At 44.4% G+C, this 19,553-nt stretch overlaps 1 protein-coding gene across 3 annotated transcripts in view; it reads left to right on the top strand.

The window, feature by feature from the left end:
* The window catches only part of ARHGEF12 (Rho guanine nucleotide exchange factor 12), a 93,963-nt gene that overhangs the window by 51,511 nt on the left and 22,899 nt on the right, over positions 1-19,553 (top strand). For all 3 annotated transcript variants that reach the window (XM_034754805.1, XM_034754804.1, XM_034754806.1), the window contains 22 exons: positions 118-167; positions 1,089-1,146; positions 1,898-2,076; positions 2,615-2,692; positions 3,311-3,430; positions 4,521-4,655; positions 6,439-6,510; positions 8,042-8,134; positions 8,795-8,905; positions 9,271-9,369; positions 10,759-10,801; positions 11,243-11,348; positions 12,002-12,139; positions 12,664-12,696; positions 13,651-13,765; positions 14,285-14,390; positions 14,733-14,945; positions 15,360-15,492; positions 15,804-15,839; positions 17,601-17,755; positions 18,424-18,570; positions 19,346-19,431. In XM_034754805.1, the coding sequence (XP_034610696.1) occupies positions 118-167; positions 1,089-1,146; positions 1,898-2,076; positions 2,615-2,692; positions 3,311-3,430; positions 4,521-4,655; positions 6,439-6,510; positions 8,042-8,134; positions 8,795-8,905; positions 9,271-9,369; positions 10,759-10,801; positions 11,243-11,348; positions 12,002-12,139; positions 12,664-12,696; positions 13,651-13,765; positions 14,285-14,390; positions 14,733-14,945; positions 15,360-15,492; positions 15,804-15,839; positions 17,601-17,755; positions 18,424-18,570; positions 19,346-19,431 (2,306 nt within the window). The remainder of the gene's footprint in view (positions 1-117; positions 168-1,088; positions 1,147-1,897; positions 2,077-2,614; positions 2,693-3,310; positions 3,431-4,520; positions 4,656-6,438; positions 6,511-8,041; positions 8,135-8,794; positions 8,906-9,270; positions 9,370-10,758; positions 10,802-11,242; positions 11,349-12,001; positions 12,140-12,663; positions 12,697-13,650; positions 13,766-14,284; positions 14,391-14,732; positions 14,946-15,359; positions 15,493-15,803; positions 15,840-17,600; positions 17,756-18,423; positions 18,571-19,345; positions 19,432-19,553) is intronic.

Here is a 19,553-nt window from a genome sequence, read left to right as displayed (position 1 = left end):
TGGTTTTTGCACAGGATGACGTAGAAAGAGGATGACGTTTCTCTAGTCACTGAAATGGAAAATTACTGGAAGCCGAAATAGATACAATTGTAAATGACTAATTCTCTCCTCCTCTAGATGGAGCAGCCATGCGGGCTGGAGTGCAGACAGGTGATCGAATCATCAAGGTAAGGGTGCTTTAGTGTTTTCAGTGAAATGGATCACGTGCATTAGAGAAACGTGCAGTTCAGTGGTCCCCATTAAAACATCCGCATTTGTCAAAAGTTAATAGCAGTTACTACTATATACTAGATCTAGGAAATCCTCTATTTCCTTATTTCACTGATAGCCAGTAACTGTGTAATGTCTGTTGGCAGATGATAATTTTTTAATGGAGATTACTCTCATTTCAGAATGTCCCCTGAAAGCTTATGTGCCTCAAATGGTTCAAATTTCACATACATAGAAAGGCCAATAAATGTGGCAAGAGGGAGAGCCAATGATACTTAGCTGTAAATTGGAACACACTTTTTGATTTCCCCATGTATCCTAAATCCATGCTCCCTTTTGGTATCAAACAAATAAGAAACCTAGGTATTGGCTGTGAAATTCTCCAGGGAACCAGTGCAAAAAATTCTACCTCCATTTGAAGTCAATGGCAAAACTCCCACTGACTCTGATTCAGCTGGGATTTCACCCCAAGTGAATTAATGAGTGAGTTAAATGAGCCAAGGCTAGATTTTTACTGTACTTCCCTGCTATTTTCTTCACCTAGATTTGCTCTGGTGCACTGGGCTTCTGCTTCCCTGTGCATGAGATTCATCAGCATAGAGGAAGCATCATATTTCTCCTTTCAAACCAACGCTGCATTTTTAACAAGTTTATATTGAGAGGGAGGGCTTATCAGATTTTCTCTGTAGTGTGGCATCCAAAGGTGGGAGTATCCGGTTAGTACATTAAAGGGCATGAAGAAAGTGAGAGCAAACATGGGTCTAGTTGCTTCTCTCTCTGAGTTGGTGTTGAGACATGATGAAGCAGTTTCTCCAAGGTCAGAGACCAAAAAGTTTAATGCTCTTCCTCTCCCCCCCCCCCCCCCAATCCTCCCCCAGGTGAATGGGACCCTTGTAACGAACTCAAACCATGGGGATGTGGTGAAGCTGATCAAGTGTAAGTCAATGCAGGTTGTTGCTTATTTTCAGTGCACTCCTTGAAACCATTAAAGGGATGACTGTTTAAGAGGTCAAACTACCAGTTCAGCCATCAGGCAGTTACTAGTGGAGTCCAGCTCTGCTATTGACCATTATTCCACCTGTCTGATAGTGCTGAGTGCGTTCAAAGTCGAGATAGTGAAGTGGAGTTTGAAATATCTTTGAGGGGCAGGGGAAGGTTTAATCCATACTTCAGCAGCTATGGAATTTTACTCTTTTCTATGGCTGAAATTACCCTACCCCCCACAACCGATCTCCTGCATCTCCCCTTGTTTTGCCTCTCTAATGTCAGTGTCTTTGTATGTCATAATAGTTGTCATTCGAGCTGTATCTCCTGCAGATTGTCATAAAGGGATAGTGGAGTTGGGCTGGTTCCTTCATGCAGGAAAGGGATGTTACTAGTTCTTCCCAATGTAGCCCATGTTAATTCTTTGGTGACTACAGACATCTATCTTAAACATACATTTATCTAGCAGACTAAAAAAAGTATTTTGTCACTGCTTAACTGATTTTTTTGGGCTACCTGAAGTTTAAAAGCAATCTCTCGAGTGGAGCTAACAGCATTTTCAGGCTCTTTGGTGTGAGTAAACACCATTGGACAGATTAACAGATGAAGTATAGTCCTGCTGCTTGTCTCTTGGGGACAGAAAGGGCCATGAATAGTCCAATGTAAAGGTATGTGAAATGCAAATTGTTCTTTCTCCGCACAGCGGGTTCCTATGTAGCTCTCACTGTGCAGGGGCGCCCACCAGGGTCGTCCCAGATTCCATTAGCTGATTCTGAAGTGGATCCAGCAGCATTTGGGCATATGTCTCCCATCATGACATCTCCCCATTCGCCTGGCACATCTGGAAATGCAGAGAGAATTACTAGCCCGGTGCTGATGGGGGTAAGATTCAAATAGGCTTTTGGAGCAGGGTTGGTTGTGCAATGGGAAAATATGCTAATGTTCAATCTCTGGAGACCTATTTTCCATTCTTGATCAAATGGAACTTGTATTCATAGTGGACACATGCCAATGGCAAAACTACCATTCAGCTAAGCACCATGTCTTATTTGAGAGAGCAGGGCTGGAATAGCAGGAGGGCAGTGCCGTCCGCTTTGAGATTTGCTAAGAAAATTGTATGATGAATGTTTGCACAATGGCTATCATTCCATAACATTTATTAGCATCCAACTGCAAGAGAAACAGGCATTTAAGGACGAGAAAATGAGTAACTGGTTTGGGTGAATCACTTTTAAGAAAGAGTTGTGGCAACTATGTTCAGATAGAGAGGCGGGTGGATACGGTCAGTGTAGGACAATGACCTGAGGAAACTTAAGAACCCATTTGGAAGGGTGTGTAGAGATTCTATATTTAAGATGGGGGTGAGTGAGCATCTCCATATTTTCCTTTCCAAGTCATTAACATTTTCCATTTTTCCCAGGAGGAGAACAATATTGTTCACAACCAGAAAGTGGAGATTCTGAGAAAGATGCTGCAGAAAGAGCAGGAGCGGCTGCAGGTACTGGAGAGCGGGGTCTGCAGAGGGAAGAGTTGAAAATAGAGACCAGCTTTTGAATCTTTCATTAGTACTGTCTTGATCACTTTCCATGTGGTCTGTAACATGACTGCCTAAGAGATTGCCTCTATCCCAGCACAACAGCAGAGACCTGTCAAGGTGCTCATGCTTGACAATTGAATGCTTAAGAGTGGAAGAAGTCTTCTCTTCGGGAGGCTTCTATGTGCATCTCATCCCCTCTGGTCTAATCCTGAGAGATGTGAGCATCTGAGTCTTTTGGAAGAAAACAGGAGTTGTGGGTTTGCAGCACTTCTCAGGATTAAGCTCCAAATGTGCTTACCTCTGGCTATGGTAGAAGGTGCATCTCTTTAGTTGAGCAACTATGTGAATGTCTGTCTGAATATGGCTATGACGGGGAATTTTTTCTTACAGTTGGGTCGGGGAGAAGAGGGAGGAGCTCTGTATTAATATAGGTGCTGTAGCACCCAGTTGCAACAGCAAGGAATGTACAAATAATTCCATTTAATAGACGTATCGCTGATATGCAGATGAGTCAGTGACTGCAGCTCTAGACGTCAGTGTTGCAGGGATAGCTCACCAAATGCTCATTAAACTTTTCAGTCCTTGCAAGAAGATTACAGCCGAGCGCCCACCTCGCGCCTGCTTAAGGAGATACAGGAAACTAAGAAGCACATCCCTCAGCTGCAAGAGCAGCTGTCCAAAGCCACCGGCTCTACTCAGGTAATGGGAGTGTTGAGAATCCTGTCCGTCAACTCCAGCTGGACGTGCTGTAGGGAAAGTTGTATGTGGGTGGGAGCAGGGTGTTCCCTGCCATGTTCTTGCCAATTTCCACAAGCAGATCTGCACCACCTACTTTCAGGAGCTGTCTAGATGCAGGCATAAGTGACTTTTTTTTTTTTAATTATTATTTGCAATTAGGCTCACAGAAGTTGATAACTTACAGGTTCTGTATATGGTGGATATGATAGTTCTAATGCACCATTGCTCTGTGTCCTAGGAGATTGAGAGGCTGTGTTTAAAGCAATAAGGTCTAATTGTGTGTTAGTGATTTGATCTCTAACTTATTTCTGTATCTTAAGTAAAAGTGAAATGAAATCTGTAAAATTATCATATGGACTATAACCAGGTTCAAAAAAGAACTAGAGAAGTTCATGGAGGACAGGTCCATCAATGGCTATTAACCAGAATGGACAGGGATGGTGTCACTAGCCTCTGTTTGTCAGAAACTGGGAATGGGCAACAAGGGATGGATTGCTTGATGATTACCTGTTCTGTTCATTTCCTCTGAAGTACCTGGCATTGGCCACTGTTGAAAGATAGGATACTGGGCTAGATGGACCTTTGGTCAAACCCCAGTATGGCCGTTCTTATGTTTGTTCTTATATCCTTATAGTTAAGAATAAATTAGTTGAAGCTCTAAAATAGGAAGTGTCTTTACTGAAGGGATTTTTTCCCCATTGCCTGTTGACCAGTAGAAGCAAATTTTTCCCCATTGCATGTTGTAAGGCTGCTCATGAGCACCATGCTCTTGATGTTATTGCTTAGAAAAGCATCTACCGCCACTTTAAAAATTTGGAGTTTTATAGATCAAGCAGATTAGTTCAAATTTTGAACCTGCTAATCAGAGTCATAAAATCATAGAAGATTAGGGTTGGAAGAGACCTCAGGAGGTCATCTAGTCCAACCTCCTGCTCAAAGCAGGACCAACTAAATCATGCCAGCCAGGGCTTTATCATCATAAGTGTTCTACTCCTTAAACACCTCATTGCCCTGCTTCGGGCAGTCTCTTAATACATTTTCTCTTTCTTAGGATGGAGTTTTGGCCTCCAGATCTGTGACGGAGTCACTGCAGATTAGTGAAGTAGAGGCTGAGAGTGGGGATGGGCTGAGCAAAATAGACTACAGCAGTGGTGACGGCTCCCGGCCGAACAGTGACATTGCTGATGTGAGTATAGGGTAGCTCCGAAGCTCCACCTTTGTCCCTTTTGCGTTTTGTTTTTCCCATAATGGGTTTTAGGTTGACAGCTCTGTCCTCCATGTGTTATGCATATGTTCACTCTCTCACGCACACAATACTAGGACAGCGCTTTGAGGGATGTACCAAAGACACTGTTGTGAGGAAGCTTGCAGTGCTAGTCTTCCCTGAGGCACTGGGGAAGGAAAATACCATGTTTTTCAGGGTTGGGTTTTCCTGGCACGTTCCCTGTTACCAGGCTGAGAGAGATGAATGCCAGTGTCTTACAGAAATGAGACAAACTACAGTATCTGGAAGAACACGTTAATGTTCCGTATGTGGTTAGAATGACTCAGATAGTCACAGGGCAAGTTGCCATGAGTGTGAGGAAAAGCATCACTCCTACCAGATACACATCAGTCATTAACCAGTAGTTAGTCTTTTCTTTTATTAATCCATCAGCTAACTATCTAGGTACTAATAAGACCCCATTGCTGCAGTGTTTTAGCACCTAACCTTTAATTAATGCATTGTCTGGTTACTACTGGGGAATTGGGACTGGGGCTGTTATAGAACTTATGGGCCATTTTTCTGAGCTGTGTATTGGGGATATGATGATTTCTACCTCCTAGTGGGTTGTGTGAGGTTTGATAGTTCTGTAAATAATTTGATATCCCTGAGAGAAAACTGCCATGAAAAATTAATCATGTAGTTGTAGTCTGAGTTTCCGGTTTTAGGTTTATATGAACAAAATCTCACTGAAATGTAAAGTTGAAAGAAGACTTTATAAAAACTCTAGACAAAAGCTCCTGAAACAGACAATCTTTGCAGAATTGAAAATTGACTTATAGAGGGGAATGGTGGGCCGTGGGGCTCTTGCACCCTTACAGGGGAGCTGAGCCCAAGAAATGCAAGGCTTTGAAGGGGGTCTGTTTTTATTAATGACAGCCAGCGGTAGTCACACCTATTATAGTTAAGGTAGCAAATGAGTTTCCATTATCCCCTTCTGTTTTCACAGGCTTCAAAATCTTCACCTATTAAGTGGAAGGCCATTGTCATTAAGGGAACTGTGGCATGGGTTTCCTTTTATTTTGCGGGGATCAGGGAAGAGTGGGAATCGTATTGTTGTTTGATGCTTGAAGAATCTCAGCTGCCCCCTCTCCCTTTTCTTCTTGATTATTAGCGATGATGTAGGAGTCTAGCTGGGTGGGGTTTCAATCTGCAATTGGAAATTAAAGGAACAGGGACCAGAAAAAGATCAAGATAGTCGGTTTGCTCCCTCTCATTTTTATGCAATATAATAGTGGTTTTCAACCTGTGGTGCACAGACCCCTGGGGATCTGCAGACTATGCCAAAGATTTCCAAATGGGTCCTACCTCCATTTGAAATGTTTGATGTCCACAAATGAAAAAAGGTTGAAAACCACTGCAATGTAACATCAGTGAGAACTGCATTTTAAGGGGACTAGGCAGGGCAAAATTACCATTTGAGGTAGTAGCCTTTGTAATGAAAGAAATTCTGTCAATATTATTAGCTTAATTTACTCAGTTCCTTTCATGTGTCCTAGAAACATATTAAGTTACTGGTTTTAGATAGTGTGCCTATGGGTGTCTGTTTAGGGTTTAACTTTTCTTGACTATTTCTGGCAGCTACTTAGCAATCCACTGAATGTGAGCCATGTAAAATTTGTCTGTTACTCAAGAACTTACTCTACAGTTCTTATTTTTCTGAGCCTGCTGATACTCACCAGAATTGCCCTTCCTTCCTTCCCAGAGTCCCCGGAGTGGCCTGAAGGAACGGATTTCCCTGGAGGAGAGTCCAGATAAGAGTGAGATTCAAGATACTGTGAGTCCAAAAGCAGCAGTGTGACCATAGCTGCTGCTACTTCTGTAATGAGTCCATTAAAATCTTTTTTTTTTTTTCCCCCTGTTGTCTAAATGGAACACAAATTGACTTTTTGCCATAGAAAATAAAATGCAATTAAGAATTGTGCAGGAAACTTTAATTGGCCAAATAAATATTTATGGAGCTTAAAAGGGGGGTCCATTAAAGGATCAGAAGTATATAATCTGCTGCAAAACAGCTCTCTCTCAAATGGCTGGAGCTGTCACCTATGTCTGTATTCCTTCAGCCCCGCCCTAAATGGAGGACGGCTTTCTTGCCTTGGGACACTCAATCACTGTGTAACTGGGACCTCAGGGATGTCATTGTGAATGGGGAAAAGAAACTTTTGTCAGCAGTAGTTATTGGTTATTCGAATGAATAATTTTCCCGAGGAAGAATTCTAAAGGGTATGCCTCTTACCCATTAGTTCTCAATTGGTTCCCAAATTGTGGTGCATACACCACTGGCGATATGTCCGCTTGATGCTCCTTCAGTTTGCAACAGTTTAAGAGGGTGATACATGAACTGATATAGTTTGGGAACTGCTGTGAGTCAAATGCCCCCATTTGCAGAAAGAAGTTGCTAGGCATATACCACCTCACAGCATGCCTCGTTGGAGGTATTCTCACTTTGATGGGTGACGTTCAGAGAATACAAAAACAGGCCATTCAGTGTGGGTTTGAAACCTATTAACTGTGGCTTTTCTGAGCATTCTTATCTTAAAAGGGGAAGATCCTAATGTCACAATTCAGGAACCTGCATTTCCCCCTTGTGGTCCAGCAAGGGCACCCACTGTAGGCTCCAGGCTCCTCAGCTGACCGCTCTCTTGCATGGGGGAGGGGACGGGGGGGACGGGACCTGCGCCACTCCCCCTCCTGACCGGAGTATTTCCAGACTGCACAGCTCCCTGCTTACGCTTCGAGCTCCCCAGCTCAAAGCTGGCCTGCTTGTCTTTTCTCCTCACAGACCGTAAACGGTATAATTGCCATAGTTAAGATACCACATAGCACTTTATAAGCAAGCACATTTATTCTTAAGGTAAATGCATTACAGAAAAATTATAAACAATAAAAGAACCTACGTGCATGCTAATCAGCTTCCCAGAGATTGCCCCCTGACTCCAAGGGCTCTGACCAGTGTAAAGTCCTTCAGACTCCACCCCAGGGGTTTTCTGTGGTCACAAGTGCATCACAGCTTCAGCTCAGAACAAGGGCTTTTGTTCTTCTGGTGCCTCAGTGGGCCAAAGTCTTTCCAATCCTTTCCTTAGGATTGGGGCCCTCCTTGGACCAGGGGTCCTGTCCATTCGCTGCATCAGAAAGAAGGCCTGGGTCAGTTTAAACTCGGGCTGTTTGGTCTAAAGACCAGACTGAGTTTCAAAAGAGTGACTGTTTAAAAATGAAACTGTCATAATCTCCTTAGGCGGTTGCCAAAGAGAAACCTTCCCTGAGACATTAACCGCTCTCTGCATTTTTTTTCTCTCTCAACACCCCAGGATTCTCAATCCAGTATTGGGAGTCCCTCCTCCCGCATGGCACCTCAGATCATCGGAGCAGAGGATGACGACTTTGACACTGAACAGGAGCAGGTGGGTATCGCTGTTCTCTGTCACAAAGCCATTTCTTTGGGATGGGACACAGCTGCATCTAAACACTTTCCTTATGCCTCTGTTATGACCACGTCATGCCATATTGTTAGCAGACAGTTCTTGTCTAGTAAACTTTAATAAAAAAAAAAGAAAAAGAGAGAGAGAAAAGAGAGGATTCATTGTCACTGTTGGCCCTAACTAACGGCAAATGGCACTTTCAGAGTTTGCGCTAAAATAGTCTGTGATTCTTTGTTATCTTGTCTTTTTCCCCATAACTTTAACCTCACCAGAAATTAATCTGCTTTATTGTATTGCCTAGCTTTAATTGGCTTTTTGTAAGCTGCAGTGTTGCTTCAGCAGTGATCTCTTCTAATACCTTTGTACTGAAGGGTTTTAATAGTAATTTGCTCTTGATTCTGTTCCATTATGTCTTGTGTGAAAGTGTTTTCAAGTACTAAACTGTATGGAAAAGACCAGGAAGTGGGCTGATGCTGAGCTGATCCTGAAGGGCTAGAATGGCAGTTCATGAGTCGTGGAGTTAGGCTGGTTCTGCTCTGTTGCTTACCAAAGAAAGGAGAAGCCATTCGACTGGGAAGAAGCCTTCCAGGTTTCTCACAGGCCTTTGTGTGCAATTGAAATGGACTGTCTGTGTCTTTACAGATTAATGGGCAATGCAGCTGTTTCCAGAACATCGAGCTGCTGAAATCTCGCCCGGCTCACCTGGCTGTGTTCCTGCATCATGTGGTGTCCCAGTTTGACCCAGCAACGCTGGTAAGATGTCACTCTGGAATGGTTCTGCTGGGCCAGATTTACGGGGTTGGCCTGAGTGGTCTGGAGTCACCTCTCTCTTAAGCAACATTATCCTGGATAGTGCAGCTGCTTTGGCAGTGAGAAAAATGAAGCTCTCTTCGTGTGAAGGTTCACCTCTCACGCGTGTGTCGAGCTTTTGAATAAATGAAGGGAAATGTCAGATAAATAAAATGGCCTCTAAAAGTATTGATTCATCTCTTCAGCACAGCCATGTTACAAGTTCTTCGCCAGTAACTGGAGTTTTGAGAGGCTTATCTCCTCTGAACATTTGGGAGGAAATTCACAGGTAGAATTTGGAGAATTCTCACTCTCTCTCTTTCCTCCAGCTCTGCTATCTTTACACGGACTTGTACAAACAGACCAACTCCAAAGAGACTCGTCGTGTCTTCCTTGAGTTTAACCAGTTCTTCCTGGACCGAGCTGCGGTAGGTTCCAAGATAGGTGTGCCCTTTTGTCTCCCCCTGCAACCACTCTGAAGGAACTGATTTTACCTTACTCATTCTGATGTGCTGGAGAGCTCTTAGAAATGCTATAGGCACTGTGGAACCTTCGTTCGTATCCAGGCCGGGTAGACCTAGCCTTCTGTTTTCTGGGGTAAAAGCTGTTGTCTGTGGGGGTCTTAAATACCAGAATACTGTCTCTCTTCCTGAAAGATCACATGACCGGTTTCATAAGAGTAGGCCAGAACTCCCTTTGGTCCCCGCTCTGCGCCTATTGTAAAGTATTCTGCACTACAGTTATTTGGTGATTTCCAACCTACAGGTGCTGCATTTCACTGGCGCTGTGTGTGTGAGTGTGTGTAACTAGAGCTTCACAATGAAAAGCACTACAGACCTGTACTGTGCACGTGCTCTTTGTTGCTATGGATTAAAGCTGATACAGCCTTCTCTCCAGTGCCTCAAACTTCTGGGGGTTTACATAGTGTTTCATCTATTGCTCGCAGCCATTATACATTATATATGGCTTCCCTGTTCTTTATCGTTTGTGGTCTGTCAGGTTGAGATTTACTTCTGCCGAGTTTAAAATGTATGATCATTATTTATAGTTGAGTAAACTGAAACGACTCAATGGCTGAATTGACTGTGCTGTCATAGCATTGCCACCAATGCTCAGAAATCTGAAAACAGAAGTAAGATTTTTCAAATGTAATTTAAAAAAAAAAAAAATCCAGTTAGTCCTGGTTTTCTAACCTTCCCCCCACCAAAGCTGTACGCAGGCAGAGGCACTTCTTCCGTATGTCTCCTGTAACTGCTGTAGTTCCTTCTTAAATTAGAGAAAGTAAGAGAATAAAGCTGGCCACAACTTCAGGACTCTGGAAACCCCCTGATTTGTGAGCAGCATGTTCTTTGATAGGAAGTGGAATGAGTTTGACATCCAAGATAACCCGGGGCAGTCATCCGTTGCTGTAGAGTTGGATTCTGCCGCTTAAATTGGTGCGACAGTTACACAAAATTCCCACATTAGCATCTGTTTTACAAAGACGAGGAGGCTCATCTGATATCCTGCCTGAAGCAGGGGTCTGTACCACATGCCTTGGAGGAAGGTGAAACCACTTCCATGATGCACCTAGTAACAGTGCAATGCTATCTAAAATATCAGTTGTAGGAATTATTTTGAGGAAACTCTATGGCCTGTGTTATACAGGAGTTCAGACTAGGGGTTCACAATGGTCCCTTCTGGCCTTAGAATCTATACGTCCTGAGCAGAGGGAATTGCCTTTGTGACTCCTGCAAGTGCTCCGATTTGATCAGCCTATGGGGAGAGAAGAGCCTGTCACGTATGGTCTCTCTCTTACATTTGTTTTCCTTTTTCAGAATCTGAAGGTTCCAGTTCCAGATGAAATATCTATTGATCTAGGTAAGGTCCTTTTATACTGAGTGTCCGTTGGCATAGATCCTACTGTTTGAGACAGTCCTAACGGATCTCTTAAAGAAATCTCTCTGGGGGTATGTCTTCAGGTGTGTGTTTGACACCTAGACAGTGTTGCATGTCAAACTTGGAGAGACAGGTAGGTGGTCGTGTTGGTGTTTGATTGGGAAGAACATTCTATACGCTCTGGTATATGGCTAGATGGGAGGCGTGGGCACCTACATCTTGTATTTGTTTAGTGTGATATTGGGTATAGCCAACACTGTTGGCGCTTAATGCACTTTAACATGGCAGACAGCAGGAGGTAAAAGGTCACTGCTACGTAGACTGAAGAGCTCATGTAGATGGCTTTCTCCTAATACAGAGTAACTATTGTAATACAGTGTTCTAAAGTGAAACCCCGCCTCTTCTTCCTCCCTTCACCGGCAGAAAAAAGAAGGCCAGAACTCATTCCAGAGGAATTGCACCGCCATTATATCCAAACTATGCAAGATAAAGTCTATCCAGATGTCCAGAGGCATCTGGAAGATTTCAGGTATGTAGACTCTTTACTGCAGTTTGTACTGAGCACTAAACTTCATCCCTGCCCCGAGTTAACATTCTGTTAATATGGAGGGAAGTTCAAACTTCCAGGACTTGGTAATTCGTCTTTGGCCTAGATGAATCCTCCATGTTAGCAAGTCACTGTGGGGATACTCGAGAATTTTGGAGCTCACTTGCTCCTCTGCTGTGTGTGGTCAGAGCAATTGCATGGTAATCTGTGATTGCTTGGAAGGACAGCCCTGGGCTCTTCAAATGGCCTCTGTATTGGCACAGACACTGAGTGCACAGTGCTCAGATCAGACTTCCTCTCTTCCTTGGCCATTATTGCCCGTCTCCGCCTCTTCCTATGTGGGGCACAGCTTATTGTACAGCAGTCTGGCTGCCTCCCTTGACCTCAGAAGAGGCTACAGTTTCATGAAGCTTATTTGCAGTTTGTGAAGCCTCCTTGCTCGGTGAAGTGGTATGGGCTCTGCTTTACTGCTTGGGCCAATGATGCACAGAGGTGAAGTGACTTTCCCAAGGCCATGTAACATTTTGGTAGGAGAGGTGGGACTGGAACTATCGAGCATTCTGAATGCTGGGAGGCCATTTGTTCACATCACCCAGGTATGTTATTTCATGGGGTTATTTTCTCTCCTTTTTTAGACAGAAGCGTAGCATGGGATTGACGCTGGCCGAAAATGAACTGACCAAGCTGGATGCAGAACGTGTCCGTGACCGGATCACGTTGGAGAGAGAGCGAGCGTGTGCGGAGCAGATAATTATCAAAATTGAGGAGGTGTTGTAAGTAGCAGCGTGTGTGTGAATGTGGGGGTAACATGCAGACTGTCTTCTATCCACTCAAGGCTTGATGAGAGCAAAGCAAAGGAGTTGAGAACTGAAAATAATTCAGGGTCATCACCTTTCCCCTCCTCCCTAGTTTGCTTCTGGCAGCTGTTGGATTACCCATCAGTATAATGGTGGCCATCAGAGAATGAATCCAGAGCAAATATCCCCAGATAGTCTGTAGTGGAATTGCTTATTCCTGGAATACATATTAAATAGCAGCTCCAGGGCTTCCATTCTTGGCATCTCGAGTGTCAGACCCAGAATTTTTTTTAGTTGGCTCAAAGAAACTTGCAGCCTCAGAATTGATTTTTTTTTTTAGAAGAGCTGCTGGCTTCTCCCTATGGAGTTTGGCTGGGATTTGTTAGGATTCAAGGAGGAGGCACTATATAAATAGGTGCTGTCGTGTTGGATTGTTTTGACTGTGAGTGTTTTTGCTTGGGATTGGTTTGTGTTCTTTAAACTGTCTCTCTCATTTTCAGGATGACTACTCAGCCTCTGGAAGAGGACAAGAGGTAATGTACCAGTTTTGTGGCGTTTGCATGTGGACTAAGATCACCTCACCTAAGTGCTGTTGCTTGGCTCCATGTATGACTTTTGCTGAGCAGGACAAGATAGCCCTCTGCTGGCTGTAGCAGCAAACTTCATTTTCTAGATGTGCTCTCCGTTGGAGATCAGTCTGGATGGAGCCTTACTGTATCTGGGCAAGTTTTACTGCAGCTGAGACTTAGCTGCATTGTGGTATTACTAGTATGTTTACTGTTCTAGAACTTCTGGAAACATTTTCTGAATAATTGCCTGGATGTTACAGAGCAGTGGTTCTCAACTTTTCCAGACTACGGTACACCTTGTAGGAATCTGATTTGTCTTGACGTTGCCTCCAAATTTCACCTCACTTAAAAACTACTTGCATTCAAAATCTGACATACAGATACAAAAATATCACAGCATGCTATTACTGAAAAATTGCTTGCGTTCTCATTACCACCATATATTTATAAAATAGATCAATTGGAATATATATATTGTACTTACATTTTGGTGTATAGTACAAACAAGCCATTGTCTGTATGAAATTTTAGTTTGTACTGACTTCACTAGAGCTTTTTAAGTAGCCTGTTGTAAAACTAGGCAAATATCAAGATGAGCTGATGTCATCCCTGGAAGATGTCTAAGTACACTGAGGGGTACGGGTACCCCTGGTTGAGAACCACTGCTACAGAGGATGTATCAGTCAGCAGGTATCTGGGACTATATTTTGCACTTGCAAGAGGACAGGTTCTATGATGGGCAAGGTGTTTTCTGGTCTCTTGTGACTGTCACATCAAAAGGAATTGGTGCCCCAATGCCAGAGAAGGATTTTAATTAGAAAATCAGTTGTTAACCTCTGTATGCCAGCTTGTTAATTAAGAAGCTTGCCAAACTCAGTTTTTACCAGTTGCCCTCTCTCTCTTTCATCTGTCTTGCAGTTCAACCATGCAGTATGTGATTCTCACCTACATGAAATATTTGGGTGTGAAAGTCAAGGAGCCCCGGAGCCTGGAGCAGAAGCGTGGACGTATTGGTTTCCTGCCAAAGATAAAGGTAAGAGCGGCACATCCGGAGTCTGTGGCCAACCTTCTCAAACGTGAGTGCCTCAAGTAAGACTCCATACTTAAGCGCCTAAATATAAGTGGCCATGACTTCCAGTGGTGCTGAGTGTCTGCAGCCTCCATTGACTTCAGTGGGAGCTGGGGCTGCTCCACACTCCAGTGTGTCAGGTGTCTAAAGATGGATTTAAGAGCCTATGTTTTGACACGTTAGCTTTGTTCCTCTCTCATTTGGCTGCCTGACTCCTGGTCACCCTCTTCTCGTACTTCGAGTCCTATAAAAGCTCTGGGTAAGGAAATGACCCTTAGAAACCACTCCTCTCTGCTGGAAATCGAAATACTGTTGTGAACTGTCCTGCGCTGACAGAGGGATAGGGATAGACCAACTGGTGTGAATAGGTCTCGACCATCTTGAACTTCTAGGATTCTGAGGTAGTAGCAGGTATAGCTATAACTGACTCCTGAAGAAATGAGTTACTCATTTGGTTTTTCTTTGGTTGCGGATTAATCACAGCAAAGTATAAAGAAAGAGAAAGAAGGGGAGGAAAAAGTGAAGAGGAGAGGCTTCCCCAGTATCCTGGGACCACCACGGAGACCAAGTCGCCATGACAGCAGTGCAAGTATGTTGGACTGTGGAATGTGCGTTTTGCTTACTAATTGTCTGTCTGAAAAATCAGTTGGTCTCTGCACCCATCGTCACCCTATGTCCCAATGAGACTTAAAATCTGTTTAGGTGACCTCCACAATGCAGAGAGTACTTTAGATGTCGGCTAAAGAAACCCTCTGAACAACATCCTCGTATCAGAGCTTGAGTAGCCATTCGTTAACTGGAGACTCATTGGGTTTGAGATGTGATTTTAAAAAAAACAAAGCAAGCTAATGAAATTATTTGTTGAAATCTCTGAGGGTTTCTGGAGACAGGAAGGCCTCCAGCAATCTCTGTCTGGTCTGTCTCTGTTCAGTTGGCAGGGCCATGGAAATTCAGAAGCAGCGCCATCCAAAGCACTTATCCACGGCCTCTTCAGTTAGTCCAGAGCCGCCAGACTTGGTCAAGATGCGCCAGAGTGGGTCCTCCAGCGATGGTACAGACACTACATGCCCTCCTGCCAATCCTATGTCTCCTTTAGCTATGGGGCCCTTTACCTCCCCGGAGGGAAGCAAGGACAGCGAGACAGGTGAGAGGATGCTGGAGTGGGGAGGGTTAAAGGCTGTATTGCGGACAGGATGTGCAAATTGCCATCCCATTGTAAGAGCATGTTACTAACATTGAGGCCCTTAGACGCTGACTCTTCGTGTTCAGTGATCTGTGCTGAGTTATGTCACTGGGTCCTTGCATGTGGCTTCCAAATTCTGTATTGTTTGATCATCCTGAGGAAGAAATAGCCCCAACTTCAGTGCTCAAGTGCCCAGCCCTGCAAAAACAGATGAATGCAATATTAAATGCTTCTCTGTTAAGGCTTCTTTCTTTCGAAGATCAGGAATTGTTGGGTTTATTTTATTTTTGTCCCCCCTCAGCTTCCAAGAGAGCTCTGAACACTAGTTTTGTGTTTTGATCTCTCCTGGAAACCCTTGACCGTTCTCTTTTTCAGGCCCCAAGCAGTCTGGAGATGCTCCACCTCCTAGTGACTCTATGGATGGCGCGCCCCGCACACCTAACACCATCTTTGATTTCCCATCCCCTCCGCTGGACCAGCTGCAAGAGGAGGAAGGAGAACTTGATAGGTATTTATGGGCACAGGTTATTTGGAGCTGGGAAGGGTGTAGCAATTATATTGGGTCTATAGAACAACATTGGCAGCATGGCCTATTTTGAACATTTATTCGGGGCGGGGTGAGGGGAGAAGGGGGGAGAAACTTGAGTTTCCTCCCACTATAATTGTACTAGAAGACTCTCTCTTCAGCACCAGGGCTAGAATATCAAGTTTGGCTAGAGACACAAACCAGTCCTTAAGATTTCACTCTGGAGCGCCGTTGAATGGAATGAAATCCCATTACTCAAGTTAATCCTGTAATGTGTTGTGTTTTTTGTTTAGATTAGCTGACTTGGGAACACCAAAACCTTTCCGAAAGTGAGTATGGCTGTGAACTAGTTGGAACTAAAGAAGTTACTTTACTTTATGGTAATACCTGATGCACTTTACAAAGGAGGTCAGCATAGTTATCCCCGTTTCCCACAGAGTGGTGACTGAAGTATGGAGAAATGAAATGACTTGACCAGGTGCACTTAGCAGGCCAGTGGCAGACCTGGGCTTTGAACCCAGGTCTCCTGAGTGCCAGTCAAGTGTGCTGTCCACCAGGCCACATTCTTATAAAGTAGAGCTCAGTGATATTTGTAATCGGTCCCTGTTCAAAATAGCTTCAATGACCGTCCTAGATAATAGTACTGGGTAGTGGTGTTATTAATACCCACGTTGTGAAGCGCTGTGTGGTGTCTGGATGAAAAGCACTAATTATTATTACCACTGCTTATAATGGTTGGATTGGGAGTTAAGAATACTGGGTTCTGTTCCTACGGGTATGTCTACACTGGCAAGTTTCTGCGCCACAAGTTATACCACTTTTATTAAAACGCTGTTGCCTGTTCACACTGCGTTCCTTGTGATGCTGGAGCACATCCACATTAGCAGCTCTTGCAACGGCAAAGAAAGCAGTGCATTGTGATAGCTATTCCATTGTGCAACTGGCCGCCAGTTGCTTTGGGAAGGGTTTGCAATGCCCCATGGGGCAAGCACAGCGTCACATGATGCAGGTTTCCCAATCCAATTGTTCCATGGGCATCCTACTACCAGGGCCGGCTCCCTCCCCCCCCCCCCCCCCCCTTTTTTTTTTTTTTTTTTTGCTTGGGCCAGTAAAAAAGCTAAAGCCGGCCCTGCCTACTACATTGCCAGCTGCTTTTCAACTGCAGTGTGTGGGGGAAAGTGTGTGACAGGGAGGGTGTGGGGGTATGGAGGGGAAAGACTGTGTTTTGGGGGGCAGAGTTTGTCAGCATGCTGTCTTGTAAGTTCAGACAGCGGCAGGAAGCAACCAGTCCTGAGGCGGGGGAGGGGGAAACCCTGACATCAGCCCCCGTCTTTCTCTCGTGCACACACATGCCCACCTGCCTCTGTGCTCAACAGCATGAGCATTCCACATTGAAAGGGGAGGGGCGCATGTCTCCAGGCAGCCAAGTTAAAAACAATGAGCAGAGCGGTCACTTGAGGCATTATGGGACAGCTCTGGAGGCCAAATTACAGCACAGAAAGCAATCAAGTGTCTACACTGGCCATAGAGCGCTGGAGCCTCTGCACAAATAGCCTTATGACTCTCGTTGAGCTGGGGTGTGTGGTGTTTTTTTTTTTTTTTGCAGCGCTGCAACTGGGAAGTTTCTGTGCACAAAGTGGCTCGGCACCATGTACACATCTGCAGTATGAGCGCAAAAAGCTGCTTTTCTGTTTAGAAACTTGCCAATGTAGACAAGCCCTAAATCTTTGTGGTAGTATCTGCAGATGGAGGGAAGAGATGATTTTCCTCCCCCCACCCCTCTTCTGCTGTCTTACTATGTGACCTTGAGCAAATGACTTCACCTCTGTGTAGCCATGTCGTAAAATGGGGATTATAATACTCAGTGCAGAGGGTGTTGTAAGAGTGAACGCTAAGCCTTAGATAAAGGTCTCTGTAAAAGGGCTAAGTACCAAACTGCATCTGTAACCAGAAGGCTTCTGGCAGCTTCCCTGAGTATTTCTTAACATTTTACAACTGTTTCTCCCCCCCCTGCCTCCACTTTGCCGTTTTCTTTCCTGTGTCGGTGCTTGAATCAGAAGGCGTCTGACTGGCGTGTTCTCTCTCTTCAGGATGGACAGTGTGGGCTTTGGGGATATTCAGAGTGAGGATGAGCTGTTTGATTTTGACACGGAGACTGATCCTCCCAACTGGCAGCAGCTGGTGAGCCAAGAGGTGCTGCTGGGGCTGAAACCCCACGAAATCAAACGCCAGGAAGTGATTAATGGTGAGTTCACGTGTGTCTCTTTGCTGACCCACCAACTCCTGGAACCTTCAAACTTCAAGCAGGTGCAAACTGCTGGTATAGAGTTGATCGATCAGTAGGTAACATGCAGAGATGCTAGACTGGCTCAGTCCCAAAGCAGAGCAAGCAATTTTAGATGGCAAAACAAGGACCAGCTTACAGCATGCTTGGAGGAGTAAAGAGGCAGGGAGGACTATATACTGCTTGCTGGAAAAAGCAGGATCTAAGAGAATGGCTCCTATCCCAGCACACTCGTGGAGACTTCACCTTGATCTCAAATCACACAAGTCTACAGAGCTCTGTGTGTGACTGAGTGAGCTGATAGGTGTTAAAATTTACCCCAAGTAGATGGTTAATTCAGTAACAAGTTTGCTTCCTTGCACGTTCCTGTATCTAGGGTAACAGAGCATGGTTTCTGATTTCTTAGTACACCAGAATCTGGGCCAGCAAGGACGGCACCAATGAGGAGAGATTTTTGCAGATTCAGGTTCCTGACCCCAGAGTTAATACGTGCTCTCTAAATTGCTTAATTTATTAAGTAACTCAATTGCTGGCAGATACTGGCTTCACGCTATGGACAATGTTGGAATCCACACACTGTTCCGGCGTTAAATGAGTAATAATCCCGTATTTCTCTTCTTCCTCTTCAGAGCTGTTCTACACTGAGCGAGCTCACGTCCGTACGCTGAAGGTGCTGCATCAGGTCTTCTACCAGCGTGTACTCCGTGAAGGCATCCTGACCCCCTCTGACCTGCGCAAAATCTTTTCAAACCTGGAGGATATCCTTCTGCTCCACAGTAAGGGCAGATGAGGCACCTTTCAGCTCTGCTAGCCTCACGACAGCAGTGATGGATGCACACGTCTGAGATATACATGCTTGCTGATGCAAGTATGCATAAGTATATCCGTGAGCATCCACACACAGCACTTGAATTACGTGCACGCAATCATTTCACACTTGGTTTGCAAGCATATCTGTTGCCAAGGTGCCAGATACTCTTGTTCTCATCCACATCCCCAAGCTGTCTTGAGGTGATGTACGCTCCCTTTTTCATAAATAGAGCAATACTGAGATGAATACTCATAGGCACGTGCGAAAAAACTAACCAGACAGGTGCTGCCCAGGAGGATAATAGGCAGAGGGCTACTAAAGGGAGCAATATGTATTTGGATGCTGATGCTTCTGAAAAGCAGGGTTTCCTAGTGGTTAGAGCAAGGGACTGTTATTTAGGATTCCAGCTGTATCACTGATTTTGGGCAAGCCACTCGCTGTAACCTTACTGTGTCTGTTTCCCCGCATTTTAAAATTAGAATAGCATTAACCCTCTCCTCCTTGTGAAGTAGACAAAGTAATGTTGGGAAAATTCTTGGAGTGGGTGGTTATTGTTCATTCTTATTAATGATTCTTGTTTATCAATATTAGCCTACCATCTAGCACTTCTCTTGTTTCACTTTAATTTGCCGGGTGATTATTGCAAATCCAGTCTCCTTTTTGGTTTGTTTGCATTTTGAAATAAATGACCAATTTAGATCATATTAATTATCCCTTCTTTTGCCTTTTTCCCCCTCCAGCTGGTTTGAATGATCAGATGAAAGCTGTCCGTAAACGGAATGAGACCTCTGTTATTGATCAGATTGGGGAAGACTTGCTAACCTGGGTAAAATGAATTTCTTTTTCTCTCTGTTCAGAAACGTAAATATTCCTGAAAGTGAGAGTCCAATAACCATAGTAAATAAAGCCCCAGGGAAACCAGTGTAATTCGCACCCACCAAGAACGTA

Source organism: Trachemys scripta, chromosome 21 (assembly GCF_013100865.1).
Source record: "Trachemys scripta elegans isolate TJP31775 chromosome 21, CAS_Tse_1.0, whole genome shotgun sequence".
Lineage (NCBI taxonomy): Eukaryota > Metazoa > Chordata > Testudines > Emydidae > Trachemys > Trachemys scripta.
Note: the sequence above shows the minus strand (reverse complement) of the source record. Positions and strands in the feature narration are given on the sequence as shown.